We start from the raw sequence: 19,071 nt of genomic DNA, 5'->3' as shown, positions 1-19,071 counted from the left end.
GCAGCCCTGCTAAGTGCAGGCGGGTGAGCTGGCAGCAGGTGAGTCGCTGATGAGCATTCCCAGGGCTTTGACTTTGTCTCTGCGGCATCGCCCCCGCTGACGAGAGGGATTTGGGATCGCAAACCACATGTGCTGGAGCAACAGAGACCGCAGAGTCCAGCTTCCTTGATGATGGAGAACTAGGGAGCTGATTCAGACCAGCAGAAACGGACTGTAGCTGATCTTCGTTTGGGGATTAATGAGGCTGTGGTGGAGTCTTTGAAAATAACTAATGATGCTGAGGACACACAGTTTTGCTGTCTTTGAGATGGACTTCTATCCGTTCAGGCTCTGCCTGATCACTAAATTGCTTTCTTTGCAAATGTCTTAAGTTTTTTTCCTTTCCTAAGCTTGCCATGCCATAACAATCTTCTTTTAATGTAGCTAAATTGAATTTCTGTGTATTCTTAGCTCAGTCTGCTGGGGGGAAAGTGAGGAGAGTGATTCTCTGCTGCTTAGAAATAGGAGGTTTCCAGGGATGAAGTGAACTAATTTAATTTCCTTAACACCACGTTTTTCCTTCCAGACTTTGATCGCGATCCAGTTGCTGAGGTTGAGCCAACCTTTTGTGTTTCAGGCCCCATACGTGTTCAGAAATGAGGCCCTGCTCGTCCGCCCAGGGGAGACGGGCGCCATAACCGAGCTGCTGCTCGGGGTGAGGGACAGCGACAACCCCCAGGACGTCGTGCTGGTGGTTTTAGAGCCTCCACGCCACGGGCAGCTGCTCAAACCTGGGTCCCCAGCCGCCGTCCCCCGGTTCCAGCTGGGCGACCTTGCCGGCGGGCTGCTGCGCTACGCTCACGATGGCTCCGACAGCCGCGACGATGCCGTTGTTCTGCAAGTGAGCGATGGGTACCACTTCCAGAACATCCTCTTCCACATTAAGATTGCTCCCAAGGTACGTGCTATGACATAAACCCTCGCGGGCAAATAACAGGTCTGGAGAAGTGCCGCGGTGTCCCCGAGGTGTCACTAATCCTACGTTACCGACAGGCTGTGGTCAGAGGCAGGAGAAGTAGTGCATTGATTGAGGTTTGGAGGTCACCTGGGTTTTTTGGGTTGCGACAGGAATGGTTCAGCTCCAATTGTGCAGCTTTGACAATTCAAAGTCCATAGTTATTTGGTAGAAGGACCTTCTGCAGTTGCAGGTGGGAGTTTTGCCCTGGTGAGGGTGATGAATTCAAGAATGAGGGGGAGAGCGAGCTGGTGAGATGGGCAAACCAGCCACCGGGCTGATGTGGGACACTAAAGGGCCACACGAGCTCAAACACTTGGCTAAAGAGGTTCATGACTGGTACTGGGGGTGGTGGCATCCCCCAGAGTCAGGATCGCTGCCGCTCGCTCTGTTTTCCCCCCCTAAAGCTTCCACTTGGTGCATCTTTGATAAACTCCCTAAGGACAGGGCGCAGAAACCTGAACTCAGAGGGTGCTAACGCTGAGCTTTCCCCGCTGTCCCCGTTGGTGCAGAGCGACGGAGCCCCCGTGCTGGTGAGCAACCCGCTGGTGTGGGTGCCGCAGGGGGGGATGCTGCAGATCTCCAGGACGGTCCTGTGCGCCGAGCTGCCCGGCGCCCCCCGCTCCCGCATCACCTACAGCATCCATGGGGACCCGCCGCGGCACGGTGAGTGTGGGGGAGCCTCTGGGCACAAAACGCGTCGCTTTTCTCCAGCTGTGTTTCTCCGGTTGAAATTTTGGTGGATTTACAGCCTTGTGGGAGCAGAATCTCACTCGCCACCAAGGGATAACATCCCACCATGGCTCTGGTTTAAGAGCAGCACAGAGTTCATCTTTACCTCTAGAACCTGCCCAGGGAAAGTTTACCGTGAAGCACTGGAGAGCTCCCGAAATTCCGTGACGCTCCAGTTAATTTCCACCAACGGAATTGATTATTGACCCAACCAGAAATCATTTCTTCTCGCTTCCGAGCCGGATGCAATGAGAGGATCCCTTCAGCACCACCCCTGCTGCTTTCTGTGCTTTGCTGGAAGAGGAGCCGGGTTTCCACAAACACAGATGATGTTATTTTTGCAGTTTAGAAGAGAAGTAATTAATTTGTATTCCCCCTCTAGTTTTCTGCAGCTGAAGGACGGTCTTCTCATTTTTAATAAGCATTTACATGAAAACAAGAGTTTTTCCCTGAGGAGCTCGTCTCCTGCTGCCCAACCCTCACCAAAATGCGTAATCCTCTATTTGTATCACCGTAATTATCTCTGCTGTAATTAATTGCAGTAACACAGATGAGTTCGCAGCTGCAGGTGAGCAATACACAGTAGAAATCAATGGTCTTAAAGTTTTATCTGAAGTACTGTTTCATGGAATGGGAAGGAAAAGATAAGGCAGGGCAATGCAGAAGATGTGTCCTTAGCCAAGGAGGCGCAGGGGCCTGTCTTAGTGGTTGGGCTGTAGAAAATGGACCGTTTGATTTTGGATAGAAGCTCTGGAAGCTGCAGCTGGGTGTCCCTGTGTATTTCGGGGAATTGCCTGAGTGCACAAGTTGTACATTCTTGTGCGCAACCCACCAGCAGGTACTTTTTGTTAAAACACCATCTATTTTAAATTAGATGGTAACCATGAAGTATGTCAGTAAACATGGCAGAGTCGGTCCTTCTCATGGGGTTAAATACAGATTTATAAGAAGACTCGCAGACTCGCATTTTGCCCTAAGCGTTATTGTTTCTTCTCTTTTTTGGGGGGATGAACAACGTGCAGGCCCAGGCTCCTCCAGCCGTGCCATGGGCATCTTTAGAAACCACACAAGACATTCAGGTGTGACTCCCACAAGCGAAAGCCTAAGATTGGGGGTATAATTAGAGCCCTGATAGCGTGGAGTTTGCTGATAAAATGAAGTGTGATATTTCAGCTTGCTGAATTGGTTCTTATGACTCCAGCTGCTGGAGGGCGGTTTTGGAAGCGAACTGGGAGGGCTTGGTGTGGGTATTTTGCACAGCAGAATGATGAATGCGGTAAGGAGAGCTGAAGTGATTCGTGATATAAACGTGTGGCCGCGAGGGATGATTTCAAAGACCAGTAGAAAAGCACAATATACAACTAGCAAAGTATTTAGAGAGTGGAGAAATTAGGGGAAATGTATAATTTTTTCGCAGGTTACATGTTAACTCCAAAACAAGTCGATTACATTATAAAATGGAAAAATATGTCATTTACTTTGGTACCGTAGCTCTTTGTCGGGTTTGAATTTGTTCAGTTGTGTGATTGGGAAGAACATTGACATGGATGAAATCGATGTGAAGGTTTCAACACCCTCCTCGGGGTGGGTGGCACTTGGCTCTTGGAGCGACTTTATTAACCGATGTTCTGAGGTTGAATGTCAGCACCCACATCAGACTCCCGCATGCCCCGGAGGGGAAGGCGCACGGGCTGCCATGGTGCTCTGTCACACTCTGTCACCCCCGTCGGGTCTCCCTTCCCTCCTGTCCCTTCGCAGGAGCCCTAGAGCGTGCAGGAGGACCCTGGCGCCTGTTTCCCTGCTCAGTTCCAACAGGCTGCTCAGCGGGCAGAACGTTCTGGGAGCTTCAGAGTTGCAGATACTGTTCTTTGCGTGGCCGTGTGTCTCTTCCATGCACTTGCACAAGTGACGTGGTCTGCCCTTGGCCAAAACGAAAGATAATTTCCCGATGTCAGCGGGATGTCACAAGGTCCTTTAGTGGTTTTTTAAGCTCTGCTGCAGTCTCTGCTGGTCACACCACAGAATCACCGAATGTCAGGGGTTGAAGGCCCCTGGAAAGCTCATCCAGTGCAATCCCCCATGGAGCAGGAACACCCAGCTGAGGTTCCACAGGAAGGTGTCCAGGCGGGTTTGAATGTCTGCAGAGAAGGAGACTCCACAACCTCCCTGGGCAGCCTGGGCCAGGCTCTGACACCCTCACCCCCAACAAGTTTCTTCTCATATTTAAATGGAACCTTCTGTGTTCCAGTTTGCACCCATTGCCCCTTGTCCTGTCACTGGTTGTCACCCAGAAGAGCCTGGCTCCATCCTCCTGACACTCACCCTTTATATATCTGTAAACATGACTGAGTCCCCCCTCAGTCTCCTCTTCTCCAGCTCCAGAGCCCCAGCTCCCTCAGCCTTTCCTCACACGGGAGATGCTCCACTCCCTTCAGCATCTTGGTGGCTGCGCTGGACTCTCTCCAGCAGTTCCCTGTCCTTCTGGAGCTGAGGGGCCACAACTGGACACAAGATTCCAGGTGTGGTCTCCCCAGGGCAGAGCAGAGGGGCAGGAGAACCTCTCTGACCTACTGACCACCCCCAGATGGAAGAAAACCGAGCCTTGGTGGCGGTTTGGCTTTGGGTGCCCAGGCTGCTGTTCCCCTTTGCCGCTGGCCGCTCATTTTCTGTTTGGCAGGCGACGTGGTGCTGCTGGTCCCGGCAGACGGCCCCACAGACCCGCGGCAGCTGCTGCCCGACGGCCGAGCGGCGTCCCCGACCCGCTCCTTCACCCAGCAGGACGTGGACGACGGGCTGGTGTGGTACAGGCACTCGGGGACGCCGGGGGACAGCGACTCCTTCCAGTTCCAGGTACCGCTCGCGTGCAGGGGTCGCGCAGCGGCTCCGCGGGTGTTCTTGTCCGACGTGTCTCAGTGTGTCCAGAGACCGATTCTGCTGTGACGGGGACCCGCTGGCCGCTGACCTTTTGCCAGGTTGTGCTTTGGGGACACCATACCAATGCACTTGGGGAAGAAATAGGAACAGCAATGCATTTTGGTTTTGCTTGCCAACCCTCAGCAAAGGAACAGAGCAGCCCTCCTGCTTCCTGCAGTCCCTCGGTAATTTCATCTTAGCTCCAGAATACTCTTTGCAAACAGACAAACAGGTACAAATGGTCCCCAGCGGAGGTAACACCGAAATAAATCCCACCTGCCCGCAGGTCTAACGGCCACAGAATTGCTCAGACGGGTCCTTGCTGTTTGCTGGGGAGGTTTCGCAGCCTCTCCTGCACTAAACGCACACGAACACCCGCGTGCAGTATTTGCCGCATCTGCTTTAGAGTCAGAAACTGTTACTGTAGCGCCGCAGAGGCAATTAAGGTAATTTCTAAAGTAATTAACGTAAGTGATAATGAGGAATTTGCGAGTATCAGTGTTGAACAAGCTGATCTTTAGCTTAATTGCTGCATTCCTCTTGCCAAGCGTGCATTTTGCGTGAGTTAAGTGTTTGGGTTTAGTGTCTCGGAGCAATAGCAATAATGGTACGGCAAGCGCTGCTATAAAGGAGCCGCAGTGGCACCAGAGACCGTAACGCTCCTGTGAGTCCGGGACCCGGGCTGGGGCGGCTCAGGGAGGACAACGCGTTGTTTCGGTGCTTTGGCAGTTACTGTTCAGACAACAGGAGCTCAGAGCAGGCCCAGCAAGGGGCTGCAATAATTCCATTCAGTTCAGCAGAGTGTGCGTTTTTATGCGTTATCTTAAAACTGAATGTGTGCTGGAGTTCATTCTTGTTCACAGTGCTCTGTTGAATTCAAGTCCGGACTTGCATCCCTTGTGAAAGATAAAGCAGTGACTGAAGTCTAACAAGGGGGGCTGTATTTCTTTGGGTGCTTTTCACATCTCAGGACTCGCTGTGAACATTTGCAGCCTTGTCTATGGGAAGGTTTCGGTCCCTTGAATTCTTACAGATTTAATGTTATTTGCTTTATATGCCATTACTGCAGGGTTTACTGCTACGAGTTAGATACATTTGACTTAAATTTGGTGTTACAGTGGTGTATGGAGAATCTTTCCGGGTCTCTCCCAGCCGGTCCTGGAAGATGTTGGGATCGCAGGGGTCCCTGCCAAGGCAGCACCGTTATGAACACACCGGTTGTTTTCACCTCACCAGCAAACCGGTGGTTGTTTTGTACTGGGTTTCAAAACCCATTATTTGTTCTGTCCCGGTGTCACGGTCCATTTGACGATGACCGACCGACTCTTACACCCGGTGGTGAAGGGTCCCGCTAACATGTACAGACAGCAGAAAACTCAGCAGAACTCAGGCAGCGGCGCAGGAATGAACAGGTGAGGGTAGGGAACTGGCAAACAGGTATATTTTAAAGCACTAATAAAGAGGTAAACCATTTATAGATAGTACGGGCAATAATGGAGAAGCCGGTTGGTGTTTAAAGGCTTTGGTTCCCAGCTGTGGGTTGGCGCCTGCTGGAAAAGTGCGTTTGGTACCTTCCCGAGCCAGCGGGAGAGGGCAGAGCGAGCACTGGGCGGTCTGGAAGTGCAGGACCAGGGCCAGCCTGATGAGGTTTGTGCTGTGTCTCCGCAGGTGTCGGGCCCACAGAGCCGCGTGGAGAGCCACGTGTTCAGCGTCGCCGTCCTGCCGCAGCCCCCCGGGGCCCCTCGGCTGTCCCTCGGCTCCTCCTTGCACGCGGCCGTAAGTGTGAACCCGTTAGAAATGGCAGGAGTGCAAACCCGCGGGTTAGAGGGGCTGTGGTGAATAGACCTTGCTGGTCATTCCGCTGTAAACTTGATCGGAACCGTGGCCCGCCTGCAGCACAAAGTTTTCATCCGTCCTTCTGACACTGGGGGCACAGATTATAACGTATTTGGAAACCATTCCAACCAGCGGCGACCTTTCGCAGGTAGTAATGAAACATGGAGCCGCAGCCAGCCATGGATCGTTCTGCTCCTGCCTTTTTGTTGTTGTCTCTATGGACAAAACTGATAGGCGAGGTGTGTGACTGAGCCGTGCGGCGCTGGATTTCATAGCTAATTACCCAGCACGGAATCCAGCAGTGCCATAAACCACGTTTTAGCGAGGGGCACCTTGCAACCCACAGCTCCTGCATCAGGGAGAGACAAATAGGCCCTGGGGGCAACTGTGAAACCACCGACTTAAATCTTTTCATCATAAAATCGCCTTTCCCCGCAAGGGCGTCATCGAGTTCTGTTCGCCCGCCTGCGAACTCCTGCAGGATCAGAGCGGCACAGAATGCTAAATCCTCCCCATCCGCGGCCTTGTCTTTGAGCGTCCTGCTGAGAAAAGGCAGGGAAAGTTGGGCGATTCTGTGCTGGTTAAGCCGGACAAAACATCTATGCTGTTTTCTCTTTCATCGAGCGACCTGTTTCCCCGTAGTGACGGAAGGAGCCGCAGCTGAGATTGGGTTTGTGAAGGAGAGGGACGGTTTGTAAGCACATGCAGGGGCGCTTCTCCCTCCCCTCCCAAAGCGACCGTGGGAAACAGAGCCCGCTGTTCATTCTGAGCCTGCCCTTTTCACACAGAGCCACATATTGCAATGCTGATATCAGAAATAAACCTCGTGGCTTTAGATTTGTGACAGGGTGGCCCTGCAGGCGGGTGAGTGTCAGGATTCCCTGGGCTGCACTGGCTGTGGCAGGGAGAAACCTGTGGTTTGTTCCTGAACCCGATGGTTTCATGTTCCAAAGCAGATTAATTGATTGTTCATATCGTTAATTTAGCTTCTTCATACTTTGTGTATGATTATGAAATGAGCTGGATGCTTTTCACACCCAGCTGAGCTGTTTAATTCAGTGATGGAAGGATTAGGACATTTTTAGACAGATTTAAAGCAAAAAGGCAAAGCTTTGGTCCATCTGTGTTCCGATGGAAATGGCCGAATCATTTACAGGATTTCTTTTTAAAAAGGAAATCCAGTCCGGCCATATCAGACAACACCAGAAAGCAATGCAGGCAGTGAGTTCTGTCTTAATCCGGGGAGGTTTTGATCAAAGTAGGTTCCCCTTTATCTCTTCGTAGTTGCCGTAGATCAAAGAACAAACTCCTCCACCGATGTGTTGGGGTGCGTTTAGGTGCCCCTTAGGACTCCTGCAATGTTTTACTTGTTATGAAGCTTTCCTGTCCCCTGTCCTCTCACCCCACTTCGTCCCTGTCCTGTCCAGGGTGCCTCTTCTGTTGAACTGTAGCAAAGCAAATTCTCTTTGGATGCATTTCTGGGTGAATGTCCCCATGTCTCTGGCACTGATGCTCATGGTCTGATGTGTTTATTGAGGTGCTGGAGGACCGTGTGACAGTGATTGAGCCCCATCACCTCTCCTTTGTAGACCCGGAGGTTCCCAGCGAGAAAATCCTGTTCAACGTGACGGTCCCTCTGCTCCCCGGCCAAGGCAAGTGTCCCATGGCTTTCCACCGGCTTGCTGAGCACAGCTCGTTGTGCCCTCTGAGTGCCTGTAATCCGCCCAGCCTCCTCTGTTAGCTTCCAGACACCTCGTTTCTTAACCCCGTTTCTTCGGTTTAGGAGTAAAGTGCAGAGCTCAGACAGTTTTCTTAGTGTTGTCTGGAAGGTATTGAGTGTTGCGCCCTGTGGCTCTCTGCTTTCCGCCTCTCTAGCAAGGGGCCTGTGAAGAAATGACTGAGGAACCTGTTTAATTTCTTATGTCCCACGAACCCGTCCTCAATGCAGTCGCAGCCATCAGACTCATTCAGCAGCCCCTGGAGGTGTAACAAGAAATACCTGGGGAGAGAAAAGAAGCTGTGGCCTGGGGTGTCTTTGTTTTAGAAATAGAATAGATTGCTCCCGTTAATCCTGAGCTCTCTGTCTCCGCAGGTGTCGTGGAGCACAGGGACAGGCCTCTGTCCCCCGTCAGGCACTTCAGCCAAGCAGATGTAAACCACGGCAAGATCGCGTATCGCCCGCCCAGCGCAGCTCCGCACCTGAGGGAGATCACGGCCTTCTCGTTTGCGGGTGAGCGGCTGGACGGTCCTGGGGGGCCACATCAGAGCGCTGGGGCGGCCCTGCTGCCGGGGACCCGCGCGGCACGGGGCTGGTCCGTGACACTGGGGCTGGAGCTGACGAGGACCAGCCGTCTCCGTTTAGCCAGGGGATTTATTAGAAGGTTTCCACCCTTAGAGAAGTAACAGTCTGGAGCTGGAGGCAGAATGGTAAAAACAGGGCAAACTTCAAGTGTGTGTGAGCAGTGGGTGGGCAGGATTGTGTGAGCAGGGGGTGGGCAGGATTGTGCGAGCAGGGGGTGGGCAGGATTGTGCGAGCAGGGGGTGGGCAGGGTTGTGTGAGCAGTGGGTGGGCAGGATTGTGTGAGCAGTGGATGGGCAGGATTGTGTGCTGAAGCAGCAGCACACGGTGCATCCCCAGCCCTCCCCTGCCACCAGCAGGGTTTCACGGGTCGGAGGAGGGGGTGGCACGTTGTCTTGCTTTCCTGTCCTGACCACGGCTCCTCTGTACTTGTGTTTGTCCCGTCAGGTCTCCCAGAGTCCGTGACCTTCCGATTCACAGGTACATGAACCATTTGCTCTTCCCTGGCCAGAGCAGCTTCCATCCTGGTGCCATGCAGGTTTTCTGTTGCTCTGCAGCCTTTCCTCTGCAGCAAGCACGCCTATGGGCACCCAGTAGGCATTTCTGGACGTGAACGTGCTTGGGGAATATTAATTCATCTGTTTCCCAACAGCGTTTTGTAGAAGCTGCGCTGCAGCTCCATAGAGACGTCATTTTCCCGTAGCTGCTTGGAATGTGTCCAAAAAGGCTGATTCATTCCTGTTTTCCCCCAGTGTGAACAAGAGTTTTTCTCTGCCTTTTTTAAAAATACAGCATGGAAACATTTCCACAATTTAATGGTTGCTGATAAGCTGCTTGCTGGTATAATATAAAACCTGTTTCCCTTTCCCTGTGCTTTCTAGCACAGGTGTGCAAGGCGATCCCATGGCCCAGAAAAGTCCATGTTCTGACTTACGAGTGCACGTGGTAGAGATATGGGAGATATTGCCTACACGTGCACACACACGGACTTTTACAGGTGGTGTTTGTCTTGCTAGGAGTTGAGTTAGGAGCAAAGACAGGTGTTTCTCGCAGGTGTGAGCTGTGCGGGTGTGTCCATAGGGAGAGAGCTCGGTGGGGTGGGCTGGGGATCTGTCCAAAAAGCTGAACGTGCCGGGTGAGTCCCTGGAGCGCATCCCTTGGCTCAGGTGTGGTTTGTGTCTGTGTAGTGTCCGATGGAGAGCACAGCACCCCGGAGATGCCGTTCGTCATTCACCTGCTGTCTGCGGAGCAGCAGCCTCCGCTCTTCCAGACCGCAGCTCCGCTCCTGGAGGTGACGCGGGGTGGCAGAGCCCCCATGGGTGAGTAGGGGCAGCTCTCGCCTGAGGGATGGTGTTCGTGGCCACGAGGCCATATGGGTGGAGCAGCTCCAGAATTATTTGACTTTTCAGGCATTGACTGAATTACAAGTTTTTTAGCTGCGTTCACAGGGGCAGATCACAAAACCCGAGGGGTATTCCCAGCGTAGTGTCCGAGGATGCTGAAGCCTGTCCTCCCTTTCCCCGGCACAGGGACCCAGCTGGCGGTAAGCGACACGGATACAGCTCCCGAGGGTCTGTTCTTTGAGCTGGTGCAGCCCCCCCGGCACGGCGTGGTGCTCAAGTCCAGCGCGGACGGGCAGGAGCGTGTGAGAGCAGGTGAGCTGAGCACCAGTGTTCTCGGACCGGAGATGGGGTCAGCACAACCCGGTTCGCTGGCCAGGAGGAGACGGGTTCCTCTGGCAGATCTGGTCCAGCGGTCAGAAGCTCCTGCTGATGTTGGTGACACCCTGTGTGTGGTCACATGAAAGAGTATTATCTGTAGGAGAGCAGTGCATGCAGGAGATGTGGAGGGGGAAGCCTTACCAAGCTGTGACAGGCATGAGCTTCCAAAGCAGATGGGAATAAAGAGAGGATCTGTGCACTCCCAGAGAACTGCGGATATCACTGGGTCTGTGAAGCTGTGAAGGTTACAGCCTTTCCTCTTTGTAACGTGAATGTCTTTATAACTTGCATCCCTGTCAGGATGATATTAAACGCTGGTTTAGTACGTGATTCAGCCTTTTGCTAAATTAGGCCCTTAGGTGGTTTGAACTGGACTGATGCTCTGAGCAGAGTCTTTCTGACCTGTGCGTTTTCTTCTTGGGAAGGCGACACCTTCACCTACGAGGACGTCACTCGCAGTGCTCTGCAGTACGCGCACGACGGCTCCTCGGCGGCGGAGGACAGCATGGAAATCTCCGTCACCGACGGCGTCACCGCCGTGAGCACGGCGCTGAGGGTGGCGGTGTCCCCGCGGGAGAGCGGCGCTCCGCAGCTGGCCCCGGGCTGCTCCTTGGCCGTCACCGTGCCCAGTAAAAGCTCCGTGACTCTCTCGCGACTGCACCTCGCTTATACTGTAAGTTTTCAGCTGTTTCTGTGCCCATTGAACACTGCCGGCCACCCTAACCCCCAGACGCTCTGCGGCACGCACATCTCTGCCACCAGGGTGGATTCTTGGCACGGAGCTCCAGTTTTGACTGTGTCCTGACTGCTGCTGCCAAAAAGGGGAGAAGAGGCTCTTTAATGCCAGGGGGTTTTAGGGCTGTCTCCTTTTGACTGAGACAGAGGAGAACTGCCGTGCTGGCACAAGAACAGACTTAATCCTGGGTTTTTATGTCAGGCAGGCTTGCTAATAACGCACATGGATTTGCTAAGTGATAATCCCTTGAAAACTTCAGCCCGCTCACACCTTCCGAAACTGCCTGGTTCTTTTTTGGGACACACTTGGGAGAGGGTGTTTGAGCAGCCCCACATGTTGGGCTCCTTGGTAGCTTGGGGTCGGTCCCAGGGGCTGCGTGTTGTACAAGAGTTATCTTGCTGCTGGAGTTCAGAAGCAAGGTGGATTTCCCTCCTTGCAGGTGGTTTAGCAGCAGAGGCACTGGCAGCAGATGCAGTCCCCTTAGAGAGGAGGCGGGAGGGCTCACGGTGTGGCTGCCAGACAGGGTGAGCTGGGGGAAGAAGACGGGCGTTTTACCCAAGGGATCAGTCTGGATCCAAGTCTGGGGTCTGTCCTGTTCTCCTCTGAAGGAGGAAGGCGACAGGGGAGCAGTGCAAGTTTAATCTGAGCAAGAGCACAGCTTGGGAAAAGAGGATTTCGTTCCTGAAATGTTTGCTGAGGGCAGGATGATTTCTGGCTTGTGTCTTATCTTTCAGGCAGCTGATGAAAGCTTTTAAAAGGCAGGTGACACCTGTGGTATCATAGAGACAGTCGTATTAAATGTCACTTAAGAGAGCCAAAATCGGCTTTTGGTTTAATGTGAATCTGGCTTTTGCAGCATTGCTCTGTATTGACCTTTTTTTTAAATCTGAACTAAGAACTGAACTCAGCTCTGTGTCTGAAGCACTGGTGGGCAGCAGTGGCTCTCTCTGCCAGGTACCAGCTCAGTTTTGGCTCCCTTTATCTGGAGCAGGAAAATAGTGTTACCTAAGTGGTCCAGTCCACTAGGAGTGCACAGCAATTCAAACCCAAAACCATCAGCCTTATGTCTGGGAGATTCTGTCGATGTGGTACAGGGACACAAAGAAAACCTCTCTGAGCTGAGAGAAAATGAAAATGCCTTTTGTGCAGATTCTGGGCATGTCAACCCAGTTGACTCTCCTCTCATTGACAGGGCGTCGCTTAATATTCGGCAGTGGGTCTGACCCAGCCAGCATGGTGTATTTCCCTGTAAATCATTTATTCCTCCTTCCATTTCTAGCGGAGGGAAGCGTGCTAATCTTGTCTTGGTTTGGTGTGTTCCTCCCTGTTCAGGACGACAGCTCTCCCGACTCGGAGATCAGAATCCAGTTACAGTCCGTGCCTGCACACGGCAGCCTCGCACGGACGTCTGGCTCTGGCCGTGAAGAGCTTGCCAAGGCTCATCATTTCACCATGGAAGACATCGACAGCCGGAGGATCAGGTATCAAAGAGCTGTTCCCCTTCAAGCCGTGCCAGTTAAAAGCTCACTGGGCTTCCCGCAGCAAACTGCTGTTTTCTGTTAGTACAAAGGATCAAAGATTTCTTTTTTCCCTTTTTTGGCTCTTGTGTCCTTCGAGATGATAAATGTGAGCATTTTCCCCTGTGCATGCCTGAAGTGCCAGTAGTCGGTGTATCTTCAAATTGCGGGAATTGTTTTCTGTGTCCACAATGTCGTGGTGATAGTTCAGGTGGGCAACAGCTAAATCAGAGGTTGAAAAGAACTGAGGATGAGCGTGGAGGAGGGTTGGGACGTGAAGCAGCGCCTCTCAGCCTCACCTCGAGACACAGGGCCGGACTGTTCCTGCTGGGCTGTCAGCGGGAGCCCCTGACCCCGACTGCGTTGTGACTTTGACAGCTACTCCACCGCGCTGGATCCGGGCACGCAGCCGGTGACCGACACCTTCCGCTTCGCCGTTTCTGATGCCGAGAACAACCGGCTGGACGGACAGGTGTTCACCGTCACAATCGTGTCGGCCCAGGCGGTCCCGTCGCTCATCGCTTTTGCTGACCACATCGCTGTAAGTGGCTGCCCGGGGTGCCAGGGACAGTGACAAGAAAGGGCTAGGTGTGAGGAACTGGACAAAATGCCTGGATTTAGGGGAAATCACTGGAGAAATGTGGTTGTTGCACATGCAATCCTGTGATTGCAGAGGGTTAACAGATCAGTTGGAGGCTCATGGTCCTGCTGCCTCCTGAACCTCGTCTGCTTCCATCTGGTCTGGTGGGAGCTGAGCTCTCCCCAGGGTGTGCTGTCGATATCGGTGGAACAAGTCTGACTTAGCCCCGTTGCATATTTCATCCCTTACTTGAGCAGCTTGTGTGTAAAAGATGAGCAGAAGGCAAGTCTGAGAACACGGGTGCTTTGAACTAACGCACGGCCTTGCAGAGTCCTTATCAAAGCCTTCTGAAGTCACCTGCTCCTTCCCAGCTTGGCAGCCCCCCTCCCTTGCCTTCCAGAGCTTCCCCTTGCCCCGCACTGCAGATCCGGCCTTCCCAGAGGCCAGCGGGACTCTGCCGGTTCTCGTCCCCCCGATAACGTCCTCCCGGGCTCCTCTTGGGCACCCGCAGGCTTTGTTCCTCCCGTCCCGCCTCACCTCCCTCTGATTGCACACTGCGCACATCTGGGGAGGATGGGACAGGATTTCCAAGCACCGTGAGGACCGGGGAAGCCTCTTCCGCAGAGGCAGCGGCGTTCAGTGCCAGCTTGAGTGCTGCTGGGTGTTTTGTGCGTTATTTTGTCACGTGCTGTTGCTCCCCAGGTGGATGAGGGCGGCAGGGTCCCGCTGCTGGCTCGGCACCGCTTGGCCCTGGATTATGATGCTGCTGCCAGGGAAGAGCTGAAGGTCACGGTTCTCACTCTACCCACGTACGGCTGCATTGAAAACACCAAGACAGGTGAACATCCCCCTACGCCCTTCTTCCCCTCATCCTGCTGCCTCTATTTTCAGTTTCTCAGTGAATCGCACGTTGTTTCACTGCTGTCATTCTGCTTTGCAGGTGAGAGATTTGGCCCGCAGAGCGCTGTGACCGCGGAGGCGTCCTTCTCCGTTCAAGATGTTCTGGACGACAGCATTTACTACTTCCAGAGCGTCCACGAAAGCATCGAGCCAACAAGTGATGTTTTCAGCTTCTACGTGAGCGACGGCTTCAGCCGGTCTGAGGTGCAGAGCGTGAACATCACCGTTCAGGTACCGCCCGCGCCTCTCGGGCTGCCTCTCCTTCACACAGACACGCGGCAAATCCTCCGTGTGTCACGGGTGTTCAGGCTCTTCTGGGAAGGTGTTTTAACATACAAAGTACATATAGAAAGGAGCTGAGGCTGGACCAGCTCTGCTGGGAGGACAGGCTGGGAGAGTTGGGGTGTTCAGCTGGAGGAGAGAGGCTCCGGGGAGACCTCAGTGCGGCCCTTCTGTGCTGAAAAGGGGGCGATGAGAAAGATGGGGACAGACTTTTGAGCAGGGCCTGTTGAGATAGTTTAAAGTAAAGGAGGGAGATTCAGGTTGGACATGAGGAAGGAATTGTTGCCCTGAGGGTGGTGAGAGCCTGGCCCAGGTACCCAGAGAGGTGGTGGCTGAACCATCCCTGGAGACATCCCAGGCCAGGCTGGACAGGGCTCTGAGCAACCTGAGCTGGTGCAGATGTCCCTGCTCAGGGCAGGGGTGGCACTGGGGGCGCTGGGAACGTCCCTCCAACCCAAATCATTCTGGGATTCTATGATTCTGTGGCTTGTAAAAGTGCAAGAAGGGGATTAAAGAGAGTCCCCTTCCTGCTCTCTGTTTCCTTCCCCTGGCACAGACACATAATTGCCCAGTGACTCAGAGGACAGTTGTTTGGTGCAGCCTTTTCCCCGGGGCTTGTATCTCAAGCATCCCCTCCCTCTTAGAAGCAGCCATGATGCTGGATGGATTTGGAGAGACTGGCACAGCCCACCCATGGATGTCAGCAGCAATACCGTCATTTTGGAGCTTGTATTTCGTTCAGGTGGCCGTTCTGCTTTACTGACTGTGCCTTTGGGACCTGTGCAGCGGCAGAACGACGAGCCCCCGAAGGTGGTGCTGGAACCCGTCGGAGTGCGCGAGGGCTCAGCTGTGGTCGTCACCAACGCCTCCCTCAACCTGCAGGACCTGGACACCCGCAACAGCGAGCTTGTCATCCTGGTCACCAAAAGTCCCGACCACGGTAAGTCCTGACGAGCTGGGGAGCGTGTCCTCGTGTGTCTGTGTGTGCAATAGCCCCTGATGTGAGAGGGAATCCTAGCACGTGCGTGTAAAGCACATGCAGCCAAATTCCCACCAGTTTGGGCAATAAGCAGAAAACTTGCTTTGGTTTTGCAGTAAGGTTATGTCTGCCTCCATGGCTCCCACTGCGAGCTGGTATGCAAAGAGTACCCAGCAGATCATCTCATCTGCACCTCGAATCCTGGGGGCAGTTTTGGCCCCTCATGCCAAGAAAGGCCTTGAGGTGCTGGAGCAAGCGGAGAGAAGGGAACGGAGCTGGTGAGGGGCTGGAGCACAAGTGTGATGGGAGCGGCTGAGGGACCTGGGGGGTTCAGCTGGAGAACAGGAGCTGAGGGGAGACCTTATCAGCTCAAGTTGCCCAGGGGAGGTTGAGGTTGGATCTGGGGAACAATTTCTTCCCCAAAGGGCTGTGGGGCATTGAACAGGCTGCCCAGGGCAGTGCTGGAGTCACCATCCCTGGAGGGTTGGACAGGCAGACATGAGGTTCTCAGGACATGGAGCAGGGACAGGGGTGGGGGAACAGTTGGACTCGGTGATCATGAGTGTCTCTTCCTACCAAAATGATTCCAAAATGATTCTATGATCTTTTCCCCATATCTCTCCTGTATCTGTGGTTCACCAGGTCACCTCCGCCGCAGGCAGACGGCTGCGGAGCCCCCGGAGCGCGGGCACGTGCTGGCCCCGGGCTCAGCCTTCACCTACCAGGACATTTTGGACGAGCTGATCGTTTACACTCAGAGCGGCGCAGCAGCACAAACAGACGAGTTTGGCTTCTCCATCACGGATGGTCTCTACACGCAGACGGGGACACTGGAGTTCTCCGTGGAGCACCCCAAAATGCAGCTGCCCTCGTTATCTGTCAACAGGGCCCTGCAGCTCCCCGCCGGTACGGGGAGAGGGGGAGCTGGGATTGCTTGGCATTGCCGTGTGCTCCAGTCTAGACCGGTCACTGAGCTGGGCTGACTGGAGCTGTCTGTGGACTCTCTGGCCCAGGCTCTGCCGCACACCTCACAGAGCAGCACTTGGAGGCATCAGCTGTCGGTTCCGATGACACGAGGATCACGTTTGTCGTGAAGAGGGATCCCAGCGTGGGCCAGCTGCACTTGGCCCAAACCGATGACCTGGTCCAGATTTCTGCCAAAGGACCTATCAAAAGTTTCACCCAGGCTGATGTAAATAAAGGTGAGAGTGCTCGATTTTAGGTAACCACAGCAAGTAATGATGTGGCCTCATCCTCATGGGAGGAGGAGAATGACTTGAAGCAGGGAAGGGAGAGGGAAAGAAGTAAGATAAGGTTGTTATCTTAGAGGAGAACCCCACATAGTTAAGCAAGTGTTAAAAAGTCTCTCTCAGCAGGGGAAAAAGAAGAAAGAGAAAAAGCAATGAAATCCGCATCCAGGAGCTCTGTCAAGCCCCACGTCCCTGGGCTCGTGGTGCAGGCTGTAACAAACCTGCTCTTTTCTCCTGTCCCTGTGCAGGGCACGTGCTCTACAGTCACAAGAAAGGGGATCCCGGCGGAAATTTCACCTTCGTCTTTGATGTGATCGATGGGGACGGCGACAAATTGATGGACCAGCCTTTTTATATTAGTGTTCTAGGTAAAGTATAGCGCCAAAGTTACGTTTTCTTTGGGGCAAACCTCAGGCCTTCATAAATTACCACTAAGTTACGACACAATTTTTGAGATGCAGTTTTTATTCACTGTTTTTATCCGCTTTATTCCTTTGAAGTCTGGGGCGCGGAGAGAGTTGGCGGATGTGAGGATTAGTTCTTTGGCTTCTTACAAATTCACTGAAAAGGGCAGATAAATTCACCCTTAATGTCTTCATACTGTCTACATTGTCTCTAAGACATTATAATGTTATCACCCCCTCAATTAATGCCGAGGCCTAGAGTAGCTGTTTCGGAATTAGCAGTCTGGGAGGCATTTGTGTGTATTCTGCCTTTTACTGGCCCAAGTACCCGATTTGTATAAGCCCAAGCACAGGAGGGTCAGTCTCCTAACTCAGCTTTGTGTTTAACCCTGGCAGAGGACAGGTTTCCGCCCTCCATCGTCGCTAACGAAGGGCTGGTCTTGGATGAGAACTCGGCCAAGACACTGACGACCCTGCAGCTCTGCGCCACGGACCGGGACAGCGAGCCCAGCCGGCTCCGGTACCAGCTCACCCGGCAGCCGCAGCTGGGGCAGCTCGAGCACTTGGCCTCCCCAGGTTCGCAGTGAGCGTTAGAGCCTCGCGTGCTTTTTAAACTGTTTGCCGGGGACCTTTCTGTGTCTGTGTCACACCCGTCAAGATGTCACTATAAGTCAGTGTTGAAAACGGGGCTCAGTCCATCTAGATGTGGGGTACAAGGAGGGAAAGAGAGAGCAGAGACCCTGGAGGGATTTTTGCAGAAGGCCCATACTCAGTGCTGCCTGGGTTGGATCCGTCCCGTGGGGCAGTGCGATCCAAATGGTCCATTTGTCCTTTTTCTCACCTGTCCTCTCACGCTCTGTCCCGAGGGGCTCGTCCCCAACGGGGTGTCCTGGCAGCCTGAGGTGCCATCGCCTCATTTGAAGCCTGGGAACGAGTCTGTACTGCTTTTTGCAGAGAGGCTGCGGCTACACTAATGTACAAGTTGTTGAGCAGAGTGTTTTGGAGGCTGTGCCAGGTAAATCCCTGGCTCGGCTGAGATTGGTGGTGCAGCCTGAACTGGAGCAGAACGGGCCAAGACTGAGTGCCTATGGCAAGATGCAACCAACTCCCTGTATTTCTCCCTGCCTCACTCTTCCTGTTGCACATTTACCCCCTTTTCTGTTCTTTTTCTAGGGAGGACAATTAGTTCTTTCAGCCAGGCAGACTTGGACTCTCGCAGCATCCGCTACGTCCACACCAGTGATGCTGAGAAGCACACGGATGCGTTCACCTTTTCAGTGTCTGATGGAACGAACGAGGTGGGTCCCAGCATATTCTGTCACCTCGGTTTATTCTGTAGGATGTGGTGGGGTCGGTTTTCCTCTGGTGTGCTCACAAGAGACAGCAACACGGAGCAAAGGAAAGGAAAAAAGCCACGCAAGGGCTCGTCATTTGGCAGCCGTGGGTGCTCTTAGATCCCTGGCCCTGAGAGATCAGATCTATTGTACCGCAGGGAAGGGAATGAGCCCCGTGAGGGGAAGGGGGAACCACCTGAGCTGTCTCCTCATGAGGCTGATGGACCAAGATTTCAGTGTCTGATTGTCATCTGCTCACTGACGACGTGCCCAGAGGCACAGTTCGACCCTTGGGAAACGTCTGCTTTCTGCTGCCTGAAAGGGAGAAATTCTGGCTGCAAATAGAGGGAGAGGGACAACGTGGAGTGAGGGAGGCAGGGAAAAGTGGGTGTCTGTAAATGTCACAGAAAGAAGAGTAACTGAGTGGGGAGGGACAGAAGAGGTGGTGTTCACATGGTGTGAGCTTAGAAGCTCTTGTTTACTCACTGAATAAGGCCAAGATGAAGTGGCCCAAGCTCAGCAGATCCCGGTGGTCCCCTTAGAGCATGAGCTGTGTCCCTGGGGTTACTCTTGGCAGACTGAGTTCACCAGCAG

The 19,071-nt window shown here is 53.5% G+C and overlaps 1 protein-coding gene across 13 annotated transcripts in view; it reads left to right on the top strand.

The window, feature by feature from the left end:
- Nucleotides 1–19,071, top strand: part of FRAS1 (Fraser extracellular matrix complex subunit 1) — a 126,197-nt gene that overhangs the window by 83,009 nt on the left and 24,117 nt on the right. For all 13 annotated transcript variants that reach the window (XM_071808295.1, XM_071808285.1, XM_071808287.1 and 10 more), the window contains 20 exons: nucleotides 617–937; nucleotides 1,507–1,660; nucleotides 4,404–4,576; nucleotides 6,308–6,415; nucleotides 8,013–8,127; nucleotides 8,568–8,705; nucleotides 9,222–9,254; nucleotides 9,962–10,093; nucleotides 10,304–10,429; nucleotides 10,921–11,168; nucleotides 12,564–12,712; nucleotides 13,127–13,289; nucleotides 14,031–14,166; nucleotides 14,269–14,459; nucleotides 15,297–15,450; nucleotides 16,132–16,395; nucleotides 16,503–16,691; nucleotides 16,988–17,107; nucleotides 17,540–17,719; nucleotides 18,317–18,441. In XM_071808295.1, coding sequence (XP_071664396.1) covers nucleotides 617–937; nucleotides 1,507–1,660; nucleotides 4,404–4,576; nucleotides 6,308–6,415; nucleotides 8,013–8,127; nucleotides 8,568–8,705; nucleotides 9,222–9,254; nucleotides 9,962–10,093; nucleotides 10,304–10,429; nucleotides 10,921–11,168; nucleotides 12,564–12,712; nucleotides 13,127–13,289; nucleotides 14,031–14,166; nucleotides 14,269–14,459; nucleotides 15,297–15,450; nucleotides 16,132–16,395; nucleotides 16,503–16,691; nucleotides 16,988–17,107; nucleotides 17,540–17,719; nucleotides 18,317–18,441 — 3,219 coding nt within the window. The remainder of the gene's footprint in view (nucleotides 1–616; nucleotides 938–1,506; nucleotides 1,661–4,403; nucleotides 4,577–6,307; nucleotides 6,416–8,012; nucleotides 8,128–8,567; nucleotides 8,706–9,221; nucleotides 9,255–9,961; nucleotides 10,094–10,303; nucleotides 10,430–10,920; nucleotides 11,169–12,563; nucleotides 12,713–13,126; nucleotides 13,290–14,030; nucleotides 14,167–14,268; nucleotides 14,460–15,296; nucleotides 15,451–16,131; nucleotides 16,396–16,502; nucleotides 16,692–16,987; nucleotides 17,108–17,539; nucleotides 17,720–18,316; nucleotides 18,442–19,071) is intronic.

The sequence above is a fragment of the Patagioenas fasciata genome, chromosome 4 (genome assembly GCF_037038585.1).
Source record: "Patagioenas fasciata isolate bPatFas1 chromosome 4, bPatFas1.hap1, whole genome shotgun sequence".
Classification (NCBI taxonomy): Eukaryota; Metazoa; Chordata; class Aves; order Columbiformes; family Columbidae; genus Patagioenas; species Patagioenas fasciata.
The sequence above is the reverse complement of the archived record's forward strand: the minus strand, read 5'-3'. Positions and strand labels throughout refer to the sequence as shown.